The sequence below is a fragment of the Phocoena sinus genome, chromosome 10 (assembly GCF_008692025.1).
Source record: "Phocoena sinus isolate mPhoSin1 chromosome 10, mPhoSin1.pri, whole genome shotgun sequence".
Taxonomy (NCBI): domain Eukaryota; kingdom Metazoa; phylum Chordata; class Mammalia; order Artiodactyla; family Phocoenidae; genus Phocoena; species Phocoena sinus.
The window spans coordinates 57,844,974-57,862,534 of NC_045772.1; the positions used below are offsets into that span (position 1 = coordinate 57,844,974).

Below are 17,561 nucleotides of genomic sequence, written 5' to 3' on the forward strand. Positions count from 1 at the left end.
TTTAAAGGGACTTGTCAACAAGTCACAGAAACCAACTTAAGGGAACTCTGACTGGCCAGAAATGGCACAATTTGAACATCAAAGAGAATAATGATTGCAATTGGTTGAAACACAATGAATATATAAAAATCCATGATGAAACTTTTTAAAAAGCCCTTTGAAGAGAATAAATTTAGAATTTATCTTGCCTGTCTTTAAAAAAAAGACTTTATTTTGGAATACCAAATAGCTCTAATTGATGAAAGAAAACTCTTCTTTTCAGAAGAATTCCAACTGATAAATATAGCAGGGATTATAGCATTTGCAACCCTTAATAGAATCATTGTTCAGGCAACCATCAATAGTTGGCAAAACAATTAGGTAAAAGGATAATGATAACCAGATATCCATGGGGTACCAAAGTAACGCCTCACTGATTATAAGGGGGAACATGCAACTTTACAACAGAAGGATCAGATGACCACTCTTAGCACCCCTAAAACCAGAGGACAGTATGTACATCCTGATATAATATGAAGTACCCAACTCCACCTATGACATATTCTTGTCAAAATGTTGAACCTGAACTTAAGACTTTAACTTCCAGTTTATGGAAAATACAAGGGAAAGAAGAACAGGTTAAAATCTACCATTCAGAAACAATCAGACAAATCAGAATGAGGGCTATTCTCCATGACAACTAACCTGGACTTTTCAACAAGTCAATGACATGAGTAAAAAGGGTGGGTAAGGATACTGTTAAAGATTTTAAAGGACTCAAGAGACATAACAATCAGATGTGTTTGCCTTATTTGCATTCTACCTCAAACAAACCACTTGTTAAAATAAAAAAGGACATTTTTGAGAAATTCAAACATGGACTGGATATTAAATGACACTAAGGAAATAATGCTAATTTGGGGGGGGCTATTATGCCATTATTATGTGATACAGTGGTTAAGAAGATATTCTTGGGACTTCCCCGGTGGCACAGTGGTTAAGAATCCGCCTGTCAATGCAGCGGACACGGGTTCGAGCCCTGGTCCGGGAAGATCCCACATGCCACAGAGCAACTAAGGCCATGCGCCACAACTACTGAGCCTGCACTCTAGACCCCGTGAGCCACAACTACTGAAGCCCGTGCCTAGAGCCCGGGCTCCACAACACGAGAAGCCACTGCAATGAGAAGCCCGTGCACCACAACAAAGAGTAGCCCCTGCTTGCTGCAACTAGAGAAAGCCCGTGCACAGCAACAAAGACCCAATGCAGCCAAAAATTAATTTTTTTTTAAGAAGAAGATATTCTTATTTTTAAAGATATATAAATACATTTAGGGTTCCCCTGGTGGCGCAGTGTTTAAGAATCCACCTGCCAATGCAGAGGACACGGGTTTGAGCCCTTGTCCGGGAAGATCCCACATGCCGCAGAGCAACTAAGCCCCTGCGCCACAACTACTGAGCCTGCACTCTAGAGCCCGGGCTCCACAACAAGATAAGCCACCACAGTGAGAAGTCAGTGCTCTACAATGAAGGGTAGCCCCCCGCTGGCCACAACTAGAGAAAGCCCGGGCACAGCAACGAAGACCCAGTGCAGCCAAAAATAAATAAATAATAAATAAATAAATATATGTATAAACACATTTAAATATTTAGGGGCAAAAAATATCAGATTGTCCAGGATTTGCTTTAAAATTCTTCAGCCAAAAAAAAAGGAGCAGCAGTAAATGTGGCAATGTTAATAATTGTTTAAGGTGAGTATACAGAGCTTCATTACACTATTTTTCAACTTCTATATCTTCTAATTTTTCATACATAAAAATTTAAGAGTAAAGTTTCTTAAAATATGATGAAAAACAAAGCCCCTTGCCTCCTGGAGACTACTTTATGATGACTACAATTATTTTGGGTATAGAAAATGACTGCTGGCTTTCAGAATCTCTCTACAAACATCTGAAGTCTTAATTCCCTGGTGAATATTTTGGTATTCCCTGTACTTGTTTTTCCCAAATTGGACATTATACTTCTTATGAAATCTTCCTTCCCCTAAGACCCACATCAACTTCCACCTCCTTCCCTAAATCTATTCATTCATTCAATGAACAACTATTGGGTGACTTCAATGTGCTGGATCCTGCATTAGACACAGGAGATATATTATAGAAGCAATAAAAACAAGCTCTTGACAAGTTCTCTGTGACAGAGACAAGTAAACAGGAAATTACAGTGCACAGAGAAGCAAGCTCTGATAGGGAAGCTGGAGAGTACCACAGGAGAGGGACCTACCCCAGTCTGGAAGGAGTGACTTGCACACTGAGACCTGAAGATCCAGTAGGAATGAGCTAGGGGTCGGGAGACCAAGAACAGTCCAGGCATAGGGAACAGCAAGTGCAAAAGAACAGCAGTAAATGAGAACAAGCCATGTTCTTAAAACTTGTGATAGTTAATTTTATGTGTCCACTTGATTGGGCCATGAGGTGCCCAGATATTTGGCCAAACATTACTATGTTTGTGAGGGTGTTTCTAGATGAGATTGACATTTGAGTTGATAGACTGAGTAAAGCAGACTGCCCTCCCTAATGTGCGAGAGCCTCATCCAATCAACTGAAGACCTAAATAGAACAAAAAAGGCTGAGTAAAAGGGAATTTCACTTGCCTGACATTTTGAGCTTGGACATTAGTCTTTTCCTGCCCTCAGACTGGAACTTTCACCATCAGCTATCCTAGTTCCCCAGCCTTTGATTCAGACTGAAACTGTAGCACTGGTTCTCCTGGATCTCCAGCTTGATGACTGCAGATCTGAGGACTTCTCAGCCTCTATAATTATGTGAGCCAATTCATCATCATCATCATCATCATCATCATTTATTTTATATATATTTATTTATATTTATATTTATATACACATACATACACAATTGACCCTTGAACAACATGAGTTTGAACAGCATGGGTCCACTTATATGGGGATTTTTTTCAATGAATACTATAGCACTAAACAGCCCGAGGTTGCTTAAATTGGGGATTTGGCACTGAGGATACAGGGGACTGACTGTGAAGTTGTACTTGGATTTTTGACTGTGCAAGGGTTGGCGCCCCTAACTCCCGCATTGTTCAAGGTCAACTGCATGTTGCATGTATGTGTGTGTATATAAAAATAAATGTGTGTGAGTATGTGCGTATACATATTTGGTTCTGTTTCTCTGGAGAACGCTGACTACTACAGAACTAAAAAAAAAACTTAGTAGAGCTAGCTCATGCAATGTATGTTTTAGGAATGAGAAAGGTAGAGGGAAAGAGAGAAAGTTGGAGAATTAAGCAGAGTTCATATACTGAACACTTTATCTCAAAGGGAATGTGAAACCATAGGAGGATCTGCATTTAAGAAAGGACACGTTGGCTGTTTTATGAAGAGTAAATTGGAGGGGGCAAGACAACAGTCAGGAAGACCAGTTAAGAGGTTGTTGCCATATCCCAGCCAATAGGCTCTCTCCATAGCACTCACATCAAGACATTTTGAGGCTCCTTCGTGGCCTTCATTCCTTCTGCCTTGAAGCACAGGTATTTATGTGCATGCTTTCTCTCTTCTTCCAGAACAATCTCCTTAAGGGTGGGAACAAAGTCACATAGCCTGATAATAACAGCTAGCACTTAACACTTAGGATATACTAAGCACACTGTATACATAACATCTAATTCCACAATAACCATGCAAGATAGCTATTATCCCCCGTTTACCAATGAAGAAACTCAAATTCAGAACTATTTGCCAAATAAGTATATGCACCAGCCCACACAGCTGGTAAATGGTGGCACTGGATTCCCACCCAAGTCAGCCCTGCTCCAGATCTCTCCAAGCTCCTGTAGTGATCAACAAACACACATACAGTTGAGTTGCAAGATGTCTGAGTCCAATCTTATCAAACTACAGATTTTTCTTTTGATGCGTGTTTGCCTACAGAAGCAAATAAGTTACCCATATTTCAGGGTTGGTTTTTTTTTTCTAGAGTACTCTATACCAGGGGGCATTTTATTCTCACAGTGAATGTGAAAGTGCAATTTGAGGATTTTCGACACAATAGTATAAGTACTGAATGGACTTGACCGGCAATGTCAGAAGAAGAGGAGGAGGATGCTGGAACCAAAGAGGAAAGCCAAGGCCAGCCAAGAGCATCAGTGGCAGGCTCTATGCAGTTCCAGGAAACATTAAAGGCTGGCATCACTCCCCGCTTAATCCATAATGTGACTGAGCCGCAACCCCAGTGATTTTGAGAAAAAAGAATCAGCAGAATTTTGCAGCTTTAATAGAATGTATAAGCAACTAGAAGTTTCAGGGAAGCCTTCACTTCATTACCTCAGCAGTTATACCCTGACCTTGTGGCCGCTCTTTGTAAAAAACCCTTTTATGTTTTTTCACATAAGTGGAATTAACACTTATATGGGGATTTTTTCCCTCCATGGCATGAACTCATGGTAGACGAATGCTTCAGTAGATTACAAGTAGTTTTTCAATGTCACATTTCTATAACAGTGTTATGGAACAAAACTAATTGTCATCAGGATTGGAGGCAATTCTATTCACAGCAAGATAAATTGGATTTCTAAACTGTGATTTCCATTGTGTTACCTCTGTGTATCATGAAAGTTATCCTGATGCGCCCAGCAGTCAGGCTACGTACTTATACAGTGAGGTCCAGCTTTATGCTGAATTCATCATCTTTCGCTTCCCGAGGGAGGACAGAAGAGCAACGGAAGCATAATTTTAGACCACCATCTAATGGAAGGGGTCAATGAGGATATACTACTCTAAATATCAGTATGAACATTCAAAGACTAGAAGAAAACAGTCCATTCCCTAAGATGATTAGACATCACTGTGAATTATCCAATTTATCACTGTGGAGTTTTGTGTGTATATGAAGCTCTCTCTCTCTCTCTCTCTCTCTCTCTCTCTCTCTCTCTCTCTCTCTCTCTCTCTCTCCTTTTTTAATACTTTTTAGATATATGCAAACAGTATAACTATTTCAGAATGCAAATCGCCATCAATAAAAATATCCCATCTTGCAATTTGTAAATTTGGACTCCACTAATCTTTTAATATATTGGGCAATGTCTTGGGTGGCATTTTCACAATCTATAAAAAAAATAAGATTTTCTAAGTGAATTAAAAGATTAAAAATATTATGGAAAACAAGATGGATAGTGCAAATGTTCATACTGTTGTAATCAAAAGGCAAACAAGGAGGTAGTAAAGCTTAGGGCCACGGACTTTATAGAGTCAGTCCTTCCGGGTTCGAATCTTGTCTCACCATTGTTGTGACCTGGACAAATTACTTAACCTTATTGTGCCTCCATTTTCTTATCCGTAAAATGCAGATCATAATAATACACACTTCATAGCAGATTGCCATGAAGATTAGAGTTAACAATATACTTAGAGAAGTTCCTGGCACACACTAAACACTCAGTGGTACAATTTATGATTACTATTGGTATTATAATCTGAAAGCATCCTTTTTTAAAAACAAATAAGTTATGAACGACTCATAATTCTATCTCGATCACTCCAGCAGATTTCCTTACAATCTCTAGCAGGCAGTATCATGTTGCTTCATTCACATTACTAAGTATCTTTGAAAATAAGAACACTGCAGTCCTAAAAAAAAAAAAAAAAAAAAATTCTAGATTTCAGTTTTCCCCACTTCTTTTCTATTGGTGGTATTTTTCTATATTTAAAGTAAACCTAAGCTATCCAGCAAATACCTGGGCCTTGTTCCTTTATGTCTTGTCAAATCCTTGCAGGATCTTGGAAAATATGACTACCTACAACATTCCCCACTATGAGGACACAAGATAAAATTCCTTCATTTTTGGCATGGATCATTTATGTATATGGGAAATCATACTTATGTTTTATTTGCTAAATGCTAAAGGGAAAGGAGACATTAGACCCTAAAGTGTTTCAGAAAGAGGTAAAATAAAAAAGAGAATGCTTTAAAAGTAACATTTTCCTAGTTCACTTGGATTAAGTAGAATCTATAAATACACAAGATGAGGTTTTCACAAGCAGCAAGTTAAAGAAGCTATCTCCATATTTTATCGATGCAAAACTGCCAAATTATTTTTCCTAAAATTTAAATGTTTCTATCTAACAAAACTGATTTTCTTGGGTCCAGGGAGGGTGCATTATTCATCCAGGTAGTATCTACCAAATATAGAGTGTACAATAATTATTGACCTAAATAAATTTGAATGAACACATAGCACAGCACTGGGCTCAAGGGAGGCACTCAAATATTTTTCGAATGAATGAACCAGAGTAAGATGGATGGAAACTGCTTCCAGGTAATCTGTCTTGCAGATTATAATCAAGATTAAGAAAGAAATATAGGAGGGCAGAATGGATACCATCCCAAAATAATACACACACGTACATATCTAACATATGCATTCACATACACAAACTGAAGCAATCTCAATAATTAACATTCAAAAGTAACAGGAACTTAAAAAACAGAAGAAAGATCAGCAATTCATATAGATAATGACAATATTAAGCAAATTGCCTTGGATCTAACCCACCGTTTAAAATAGCCTTGATCAGTTCTCGATGGAGAAAATTTCATCAATTTATATAGTTTTGGCTTTAAATCTGAAAAAAAGGAAAGAAAGTTTCTGAAATGTCTGAGATCTAAACTCCTGTATCCCCTCCCAACAAATTCAAGTCTAGGGTAACCACGTGTCAGCATCATTCCCCATCACTGGACCTGAGAGTTCAGTTCGGTCCTCCCATTTGACTTTCTTTCTTTTTTTTTTTTTTTTTAACATCTTTACCGGAGTATAATTGCTTTACAATGGTGTGTTAGTTTCTGCTTTATAACAAAGTGAATCAGCTACACATATACATATATTCCCATAACTCTTCCCTCTTGCATCTCCCTCCCTCCCACCCTGCCTATCCCACCCCTCTAGGTGGTCAAAAAGCACCGAGCTGATCACCCTATGCTATGCGACTGATTCTCACTAGCTATCAGTTTTACATTTGGTAGTGTATATATGTCCATGCCACTCTCTCACTTTGTCCCTGCTTACCCTTCCCGCTCCCCGTGTCTTCAAGTCCATTCTCTAGTAGGTCTGCATCTTTATTCCCATCCTGCTCCTACGTTCTTCATGACCTGTTTTTTTTTTTTTAGATTCCATATATATGTGTTAGCATATGGTATTTTTTTTCTCTTTCTGACTTACTTCACTCTGTATGACAGACTCTAGGTCCATCCACCTCACTACAAATAACTCAATTTCATTTCTTTTTATGGCTGAGTAATATTTCATTGTATATATGTGCCACATCTTCTTTACCCATTCATCTGTCAATGGACACTTCGGCTGCTTCCATGTCTTGGCTATTGTAAGTAGAGCTGCAATGAACATTTTGCTACATGACTCTTCTTGAATTATGGTTTTCTCAGGGTATATGCTCAGGAGTGGGATTGCTGGGTCATATGGTAGTTCTATTTTTAGTTCTTTAAGGAACCTCCATACTGTTCCCCATAGTGGCTGTATCAAATAACATTCCCACCGACACTGCAAGAGGGTTCGCTTTCCTCCACACCCTCTCCAGCATTTATTGTTTCTAGATTTTTTGATGATGGCCATTCCGACCGGTGTGAGGTGATGTCTCATTATAGTTTTGATTTGTATTTCTCTAATGATTAATGATGTTGAGCATTCTTTCACATGTTTGTTGACAATATGTATATCTTCTTTAGGGAAATGTCTATTTAGACCTTCTGCCCATTTTTGGATTGGGTTGTTTGCTTTTTGATATTGAGCTCCATGAGCTGTTTGTATATTTTGGAGATTAGTCCTTTGTCAGTTGCTTCATTTGTAAATATTTCCTCCCATTCTTAAGGATGTCTTTTCATCTTGTTTATGGATTGCTTTTCTGTGCAAAAGCTTTTAAGTTTCAATAGGTCCCACTTGAATAGTTTTGTTTTTATTTCCATTTCTCTAGGAGGTGGGTCAAAAAGGATCTTGCTGTGATTTATGTCATAGAGTGTTCTGCCTATGTTTCCCTCTAAGAGTTTGATAGTGTCTGGCCTTACATTTAGGTCTCTAATCCATTTTGAGTTTCTTTTTCTGTATGGTGTTAGGGAGTGTTCTAATTTCATTCTTTTACATGTAGCTATCCAGTTTTTCCAGCACCACTTATTGAAGAGGCTGTCTTTTCCCCATTGTATATTCTTGCCTCCTTTATCAAAAATAAGGTGACCATATGTGCATGGGTTTATCTCTGGGCTTTCTATCCTGTTCCATTGATCTATATTTCTGTTTTTGTGCCAGTACCATACTGTCTTGATTACTGTAGCTTTGTAGTATAGTCTGAAGTCAGGGAGCCTGATTCCTCCAGCTCCGTTTTTCGTTCTCAAGATTGCTTTGACTATTCGGGGTCTTTTGTATTTCCATACAAACTGTGAGATTGGTTGTTCTAGTTCTGTGAAAAATGCCAGTGGTAGTTTGATAGGGATTGCATTGAATCTATAGATTGCTTTGGGTAGTATAGTCATTTTCACAATGTTGATTCTTCCAATCCAAGATAATTGTATATCTCTCCATCTATTTGTATCACCTTTAATTTCCTTCATCAGTGTCTTATAATTTGCCACATACAGGTCTTTTTTCTCCTTAGGGAGGTTTATTCCTAGGTGTTTTATTCTTTTTGTTGCAGTGGTAAATGGGAGTGTTTCCTTAATTCCACTTTCAGATTTTTCATCATTAGTGTATAGGAATGCAAGAGATTTCTGTACATTAATATTGTATCCTGCTACTTTACTAAATTCATTGATTAGCTCTAGTAGTTTTCTGGTAGCATCGTTAGGGTTCTCTACATATAGTATCATGTCATCTGCAAACAATGACAGCTTTGCTTCTTCTTTTCCGATTTGGATTCCTTTTATTTCTTTTTCTTCGCTGACTGCTGCAGTTAAAACTTCTAAAACTATGTTGAATAATAGTGGTGAGAGTGGGCAACCTTGTCTTATTCCTGATCTTAGAGGAAATGGTTTCAGTTTTTCACCATTGAGGACGATGTTGGCTGTGGGTTTGTCATATATGGCCTCTATTATGTTGAGGTAAGTTCCCTCTCTGTCTACTTTCTGGAGGGTTTTTATCATAAATGGGTGTTGAATTTTGTCAAAGCTTTTCCTGCATCTATTGACGTGATCATATGGTTTTTATTCTTGTATCACATTGATTGATTTGCGTATATTGAAGAACCCTTGCATTTCTGGGATAAACCCCACTTGATCATGGTGTATGATCCTTTTAATGTTGTTGGATTCTGTTTGCTAGTATTTTGTTGAGGATTTTTGCATGTATGTTCATCAGTGATATTGGCCTGTAGTTTTCTTTCTTTGTGACATCTTTGTCTGGTTTTGGTATCAGGGTGATGGTGGCCTTGTAGAATGAGTTTGGAGGGTTCCACCCTCCGCTATATTTTGGAAGAGTTTGAGAAGGATAGGTATTAGCTCTTCTCTAAATGTTTGATAGAATTTGCCTGTGAAGCCATCTGGCCTTGGGCTTTTGTTTTTGGAAGATTTTTAATCACAGTTTCAATTTCAGTGCTTGTGATTGGTCTGTTCATATTTTCTATTTCTTCCTGGTTCAGTCTCGGAAGGTTGTGCATTTCTAAGAATTTGTCCATTTCTTCCAGGTTGTCCATTTTATTGGCATATAGTTGCTTGTAGTAATCTCTCATGATCCTTTGTATTTCTGCAGTGTCAGTTGTTACTTCTCCTTTTTCATTTCTAATTCTATTGCTTTGTCTTCTCCCCTTTTTTCTTGATGAGTCTGGCTAATCGTTTATCAATTTGGTTTATCTTCTCAAAGAACCAGCTTTTAGATTTATTGATCTTTGTGATTTTTCCTCCATTTCTTTTTCACTTATTACTGATCTGATCTTTATGATTTCTTTCCTTCTGCTAACTTTGGGGGTTTTTTGTTCTTCTTTCTCTAACTGCTTTAGGTGTAAGGTTAGGTTTTTTGTTTGAGATGTTCTTTGTTTCTTATGGTAGGATTGTATTGCTATAAACTTTCCTCTTAGAATTGCTTTTGCTGTATCCCATAGGTTTGGGGTCATAGTGTTTTCATTGTCATTTGTTTCTAGGTATTTTTTGATTTCCTCTTTGATTTCTTCAGTGATCTCTTGGTTATTAAGTAGTGTATTGTTTAGCCTCCATGTGTTGTATTTTTTACAGATTTTTTCCTATAATTGATATCTAGTTTCATAGCATTGTGGTCAGAAAACATGCTTGATACGATTTCAATTTTCTTAAAATTACCAAGGCTTGATTTGTGACCCAAGATATGATCTATCCTGGAGAATGTTCCATGAGCACTTGAGCAGAAAGTGCATTCTGTTGTTTTTGGATGGAATGTCTTATAAATACCAATTAAGTCCATCTTGTTTAATGTATCATTTAAAGCTTGTGTTTCCTTATTTATTTTCACTTTGGATGATCTGTCCATTGGTGAAAGTGGGGTGTTAAAGTCCCCTACTGTAACTGTGTTACTGTCAAGTTCCCCTTTTATGGCTGTTAGTATTTGCCTTATGTATTGAGGTGCTCCTATGTTGGAAGCATAAATATTTACAATTGTTATATCTTCTTCTTGGATTGACCCCTTGACCATTATGTAGTGTCCCTCTTTGTCTCTTGTAATAGTCTTTGTTTTAAAGTCTATTTTGTCTGATATGAGAATTGCTACTCCAGCTTTCTGTTGATTTCCATTTGCATGGAATATCTTTTTCCATCCCCTCACTTTCAGTCTGTATGTGTCCCAGGTCTGAAGTGGGTCTCCTGTAGACAGCATATATACAGGCCTTGTTTTCGCATCCATTCAGCCAGTCTATGTCTTTCGGTGGGAGCATTTAATCCATTTACATTTAAGGTAATTATCAATATTTGTGTTCCTGTTACCATTTTCTTAATTGTTTGGGGTTTGTTTTTGTAGGTCTTTTCCTTCTCTTGTGTTTCCTACCTAGAGAAGTTCCTCTAGCATTTGTTGTAAAGCTGGTATAGTGCTGCTGAATTCTCTTTAACTTTTGCTTATCTGTAAAGGCTTTAATTTCTCCATCAAATCTGAATGAGATCCTTGCTGGGTAGAGTAATCTTGGTTGTAGGTTTTTCCCTTTCATCACTTTAAATATGTTCTGCCACTCCCTTCTGGTCTGCAGAGTTTCTGCAGTTAACCTTATGGGGATTCCCTTGTATGCTATTTGTTGTTTTTCCCTTGCTGCTTTCAATATTTTTTCTTTGTAACTAAATTTTGATAATTTGATTAATATGTGTCTTGGAGTGTTTCTCCTTGGATTTATCCTGTATGGGACTCTCTGTGCTTCCTGGACTGGATTAACTATTTCCTTTCCCATATTAGGGAAGTTTTCAACCATAATCTCTTCAAATATTTTCTCAGTCCCTTTCTTTTTCTCTTCTTCTTCTGGAACTCCTATAATTCGAATGTTGGTGTGTTTAATGTTGTCCCAGAGGTCTCTGAGACTGTCCTCAGTTCTTTTCATTCTTTTTTCTTTATTCTGCTCTGCAGTAGTTATTTCCACTATTTTATCTTCCAGGTCACTTATCCGTTCTTCTGCCTCAGTTATTCTGCTATTGATCCCATATAGAGAACATTTAATTTCATTTATTGTGTGTTCATCATTGTTTGTTTGTTCTTTAGTTCTTCTAGGTCCTTGTTAAATGTTTCTTGCATTTTCTCCATTATATTTCCAAGATTTTGGATCATCTTTACTATCATTTTTCTGAATTCCCTTTCAGGTAGACTGCCTATTTCCTCTTCATTTGTTTGGTCTGCTTGATTTTTACCTTGCTCCTTCATCTGCTGTGTTCTTCTGTCTTCTCATTTTGCTTAACTTACTGTGTTTGGAGTCTCCTTTTCACAGGCTGCAGGTTCGTAGTTCCCATTGTTTTTGGTGTCTGCCCCCAGTGGGTAAGGTTGTTTTAGTGGGTTGTGTAGGCTTCCTGGTGGAGGGGACTAGTGCCTGTGTTCTGGTGGATGAGGCTGGATCTTGTCTTTCTGGTGGGCAGGTGCACATCTGGTGGTGTGTTTTGGGGTGTCTGTGACCTTATTATGATTTTAGGCAGCCTCTCTGCTAATGGGTGGGGTTGTGTTCCTGTCTTGCTAGTTGTTTGGCATAGGATGTCCAGCACTGGAGCCTGCTGGTCATTGAGTGGAGGTGGGTCTTGGCATTGAGATGGAGATCTCTGGTAGATTTTCGGAGTTTGACATTACGTGGAGCTGGGAGGTTACTTGTGGACCAGTGTCCTGAACTCGGCTCTCCCACCTCAGAGGCACAGGCCTGACGCCCGGGCGGAGCACCAAGACCCTGTCATCCATATGGGGAAAGAGAAATATATATATATATATATATATATATATATATATATATATATATATATATATATCATTGCTCCCAAAGTCCACCACCTCAATTTGGGATGATTCGTTGTCTATTCAGGTATTCCACAGATGCAGGGTACATCAAGTTGATTGTGGAGATTTAATCCGCTGCTCCTGAGGCTGCTCGGAGAGATTTCCCTTTCTCTTTGTTCTCACAGCTCCCGGGGTTCAGCTTTGGATTTGGACCCGCCTCTGCGTGTAGGTGGCCGGAGGGCGTCTGTTCCTGCTCAGACAGGACGGGGTTAAAAGACCAGCTGATTCGGGGGCTCTGGCTCACTCAGGCCGGGTGCAGGGACGGGTACAGAGTGCGGGTCGATTCTGCGGCTGCAGAGGCCAGCATGACGTTGCACCAGCCTGAGGCGCTGCGTGTGTTCTCCCGGGGAAGCTGTCCCTGGATCACGAGACCCTGGCTGTGGCGGGCTGCACAGCCTCCCGAGAGGGGCGGTCTGGAGAGTGACCTGTGCTCACACACGGGCTTCTTGGTGGCAGCAGCAGCGGCCTTAGCGTCTCACGCCCGTCTCTTGGGTCCGCACTGATAGCAGCAGCTCGCGCCCGTCTCTGGAGCTCCTTTAAGCGACGCTCTTAATCCCCTCTCCTCGCGCACCAGGAAGCAAAGAGGTAAGAAAAGGTCTCTTGCCTCTTCGGCAGCTCCAGACCTTTTCCCGGACTCCCTCCCGGCTAGCCGTGGTGCACTAACCCCTTCAGGCTGTGTTCACGCCACCAACCCCAGTCCTCTGCCTGGGATCCAACAGAAGCCCGAGCCTCAGCTCCCCGCCCCGCCCACCCCGGCGGGTGAGCAGACAAGCCTCTCGGGCTGGTGAGTGCCGGTCAGCACCAATCCTCTAGGCGGAATCTCTCCGCTTTGCACTACACACCCCTGTGGCTGTGCTCGCCTCCGTGGCTCCAAAGCTTCCCCCGCCCCCGTCACCCCCACCCCCGTCTCCACCCACGAAGGGGCTTCCTTTCCTCCTTCACAGCTCCCTCCCACTGGTGCAAGTCCCGTCCCTATTCTTTTGTCTCTCTTTTCTTTTTTCTTTTGCCCTATCCAGGTACGTGGGGGAGTTTCTTGCCTTTCGGGAGGTCTGAGGTCTTCTGCCAGCGTTCAGTAGGTGTTCTGCAGGGGTTGTTCCACATGTAGTTGTATTTCTGATGTATTTGTGGGGAGGAAGGCAATCTCCACGTCTTACTCTTCCGCCATCTTGAAGCTCCTCTCCCACGTGACTTTATTATTCCGAAGATTTTCAGGACATTGGAGGGCTGTACTGGTGGCGCAGTGGTTGAGCATCCGCCTCTCAATACAAGGAGCACGGGTTCGTGCCCCGGTCCGGGAAAAGCCCACATACCGTGAAGCAGCTGGGCCCGTGAGCCATGGCCGCTGAGCCTTCGCGTCTGGAGCCTGAGCTCCGCAACAGGAGAAACCACAGCAGTGAGAGGCCCGCGTACCGCAAAGAAAAAAAGAGATTTGAAAGCCCCTTAAACTCTCTTATTCTGCTCAGCCCCTGCCCAGTCCAGCCAAGATGGCAGACAGTTTCCTGAACGGTTATGTAAGGATTGAAATGAGGGGGGATTATCTCTTTCTACTGAGACTAGTGTATGCATCCTATGGAAGACAATAAATAGAAAGGGATAACCTATGTTTTAATCGAGGGTGCTGTTCTCCATAGTAGAAATATGCATGAAATTTCCCCCAAATCTTATTTCATATGCCATCATTTCTCAACACTGATTTCTGTTCATAAATCAGCTTCACTGGGAAATGTCCATTTAGGATAGTATATTTAGGCATTCCAAGTAGCCCAAAGAGAAGCCATTTACACATTCTGCTGTAGCCCCAAGTAAGGTCAGTTCCACTGAGGCATATTGTAAAATTAAAAAAACATTTAAAAGGCGTTGAAAAAAGTTCATAATCAGAGGAGATCATATGTACATTCACAGAGGAGATGTAGATGTTACACTGAGATTTGTCAATCTGTCAAGGAAAATAACTCAGGGCCAGAAGGAAGAAATTCTTATCTGCTAAGGCCGACCAAAGTAAGGGGAAGCAGCCCAGCCTACCTCTGCCAACAATGCTTTGCCCACAGCAATTAAAAACTCTGGGTGGAATACTGAAAACATCTTTTTTTAAGGCATTTATGGGCTCACCAAGAAAATTAAGAATCCTCAAAACCCAAAAATCAAGAGAAAGTGGAAACACAGAGAAGTAGAGCCCCAAAGTTGACATTTACTCTGAGGGCATTTGCCCAACTCCAGAGTCCCTGAACTTCATTTCCTGACCTTAAATATCATAAGGGTCAATCTAAAGTCGGATGTCCTATAGGAGATCCCCTCCCTCCATAAAGTGGAACCACAAAAAGCCACACTCACAATGTCGGGGTGAACAAGAAATCAGCCAGCCACAGCCAAAGGAGGCAGCAAATAAAATTGCCTGCCCAGCCCTAAATACTGTCACTAGATAGAGGGGGGAAACATCTCCCTCGAGAATTCTTAACACAAGCTGATTCTTTCGAAAGTTTGTAGCCCAAACACATAATACCTTGGACTGAGAAACCTTAAATAAATACTTCAGGATAAAACTGTCCCACATTGGTAATGCCCCAGACATTTGGCAGAAACAAATGAAAATCCTAAAAGAACCCACCTTCAATGTAGGCCTCAAAAATTCCCATGGGTAAAAATTATGAAAAGAGTCAAAAATCCCTAACCACGGGAAGATTTTAACTCACCGTGAAAGAGTCAGCAGAAGCAGCAAGTGACATGAACTAACCTATAAACTTCAGATACTGGAAGAAACCTACAAGTATGTTTACTACGTTTAAGAAATAAAAGCGGGGGGGGCTTCCCTGGTGGCGCAGTGGTTGAGAGTCCGCCTGCCGATGCAGGGGACGCGGGTTCGTGCCCCGGTCCAGGAAGATCCCACATGCCGCAGAGCGGCTAGGCCCGTGAGCCATGGCCGCTGAGCCTGCGCGTCCGGAGCCTGTGCTCCGCAACAGGAGAGGCCTCAGCAGTGAGAGGCCCGCGTACCGCAAAAAAAAAAAAAAAAAGAAAGAAAGAAAGAAAAGGGGAGATTGAAACTGTGACTAAGAATAAAAAGACTTTAGTGGTCACAGGAAGAGCCAGGGTCTCCTGAGTGAAAATCTCGGATGCCTACAGGTCCCAAGACTTCTTGGACAGCCTGGTACTCTCCATCAGAGAAGAAGGGGATTTAGGCCTAGTTTATAGCTTTCAGTGGAGGCTTTTGGTGGCCGAATACAAAGATGTGGATTTAAATTTATTCAGGTCAAGGAGTAGACCAACTGCAAAAGGTGATTGACACAATCAAAACCAACCCTGAAGACAGAAGAATCATTCTACGTGCTTGGAATCGAAAGATCTTCCTCTCATACCCCACCACCCTGCCCCTCTGCCATGCCCTTTGCCACTTCTATGCGATGAACCATGACTGTCCTGCAGCTGTACCAGAGGTCAGGAGACGGGGGCCTGAGTGTGTCCTTCAACATCGCCAGCTATGCCCTGCTCACCTACATGATCGCACACATCACAGGCCTGAAGCCAGGTGACTCTGTACACACTTTGGGAGATGCACACATTTACCTGGATCACATTGAGCTGCTGAAAATGCAGCTTCAGGGAGAATCAAGGCCTTTCCCAAAGCTCAAAATCCTTGGAAAAGTTGAGAAAATTGATGACTTCACGGCTGAAGACTTTCAGATTGAAGGCTACAGTCCCCATCCCACTATTAAAATGGAAATGGCTACTTAGAGTGCTATTTTTTTTTAATTGAGGTATGGTTGATTTGCAGTGTTTGAGGTGTACAGCAGGGTGATTTGGTTGTGTATACTTTTTCAGATTCTTTTCCATTGAATGTTGTTGCAGGATATTGAATATGGTTCCCTATGCTGTGCAGTGAGCCCTTGTTGTTTATCTATGTTGCATATAGTGGTTTGTATCTGTTGGTCCCAAATTCCTAATTTATCCTTCCCCCACCTTTCTCCTTTGGTAACCATAAATTTGTTTTCTATGTCTGTGAGTCTATTTCTGGTTTGTTTGTTTTTATTTTTGGCTGTGTTGGATCTTCGTTGCTGCAGGTGGGCTTTCTCTAGTTGCGGCGAGCAGGAACTACTCTTCGTTGTGGTGCATGGGCTTCTCATTGCAGTGGCTTCTCTTGTTGTGGAGCACGGGCTCTAGGCACACAGACTCAGTAGTTGTAGCTCTCGAGCTCTAGAGAGTAGTTGTGGCACACAGGCTTAGTTGCTCCACGGCATGTGGAATCTTCATGGACCAGGGCTCGAACCCGTGTCCCCTGCATTGGCAGGCAGATTCTTAACCACTGCGCCACCAGGCAAGTCCCCTCTGTTTTGTAAATAAGTTCAGTTGTATCATTTTTTTAGATTCCACATATAAGTGACATCATATGGTACTTGTCTTTCTCTTTCTGACTTACTTCACTTTGTATGATAATCTCTAATTGCATCCATGTTGCTGCAAATGGCATTATTTCATTCTTTTTATAGCTGAGTAATATTCCATTATATATACACCACACCTTCTTTACCCATTCATCTGTCAATGGACATTTAGGTTGCTTCCATGTCTTGGCCATTGTAAATAGTGCTGATATGAAAATGGGGTGCATGTATCTTTTTGAATTAAGAGTTTTCATCTTTTCCAGATATACACCCAGGAGTGGGATTGCTGGATCATATGGTAACTCTATTCTTAGGAACTTCCATACTGTTCTCCCTACTGGCTGCACCAATTTGCATTCCCACCAACAATGCAGGAGGATTGCCTTTTCTCCACACCCCCTCCAGCATTTAGTCTTTGTAGACTTTTTGATGATGGCCCTTCTGACTGGTGTGAGGTAGTACCTCACTGTAGTTTTTTTTTGTTTTTTTTTTTGCGATACGCGGGCCTCTCACTGCCGTGGCCTCTCCCGTTGCAGAGCACAGGCTCCGGACGCGCAGGCTCAGTGGCCATGGCTCACAGGCCCAGCCGCTCCGCGGCATGTGGGATCTTCCCGGCAAGAAAAAGAAATAAATTTAAGTACTAGAAAGGAAGAAACATAACTTTATTTGCATATGATATATTATCTATATAGAAACCTCTCTTAAA

The 17,561-nt window shown here is 41.0% G+C and overlaps 1 protein-coding gene across 1 annotated transcript in view; it reads left to right on the forward strand.

Moving 5' to 3' along the window:
- LOC116761163 (thymidylate synthase-like) overlaps positions 1–16,208 on the forward strand; it is a 53,528-nt gene extending 37,320 nt beyond the window's left edge. Inside the window, 3 exon segments of the mRNA XM_032646934.1 lie at positions 15,578–15,717; positions 15,719–15,891; positions 15,893–16,208. Coding sequence (XP_032502825.1) covers positions 15,578–15,717; positions 15,719–15,891; positions 15,893–16,208 — 629 coding nt within the window.
- Positions 16,209–17,561: the final 1,353 nt, after the last annotated feature.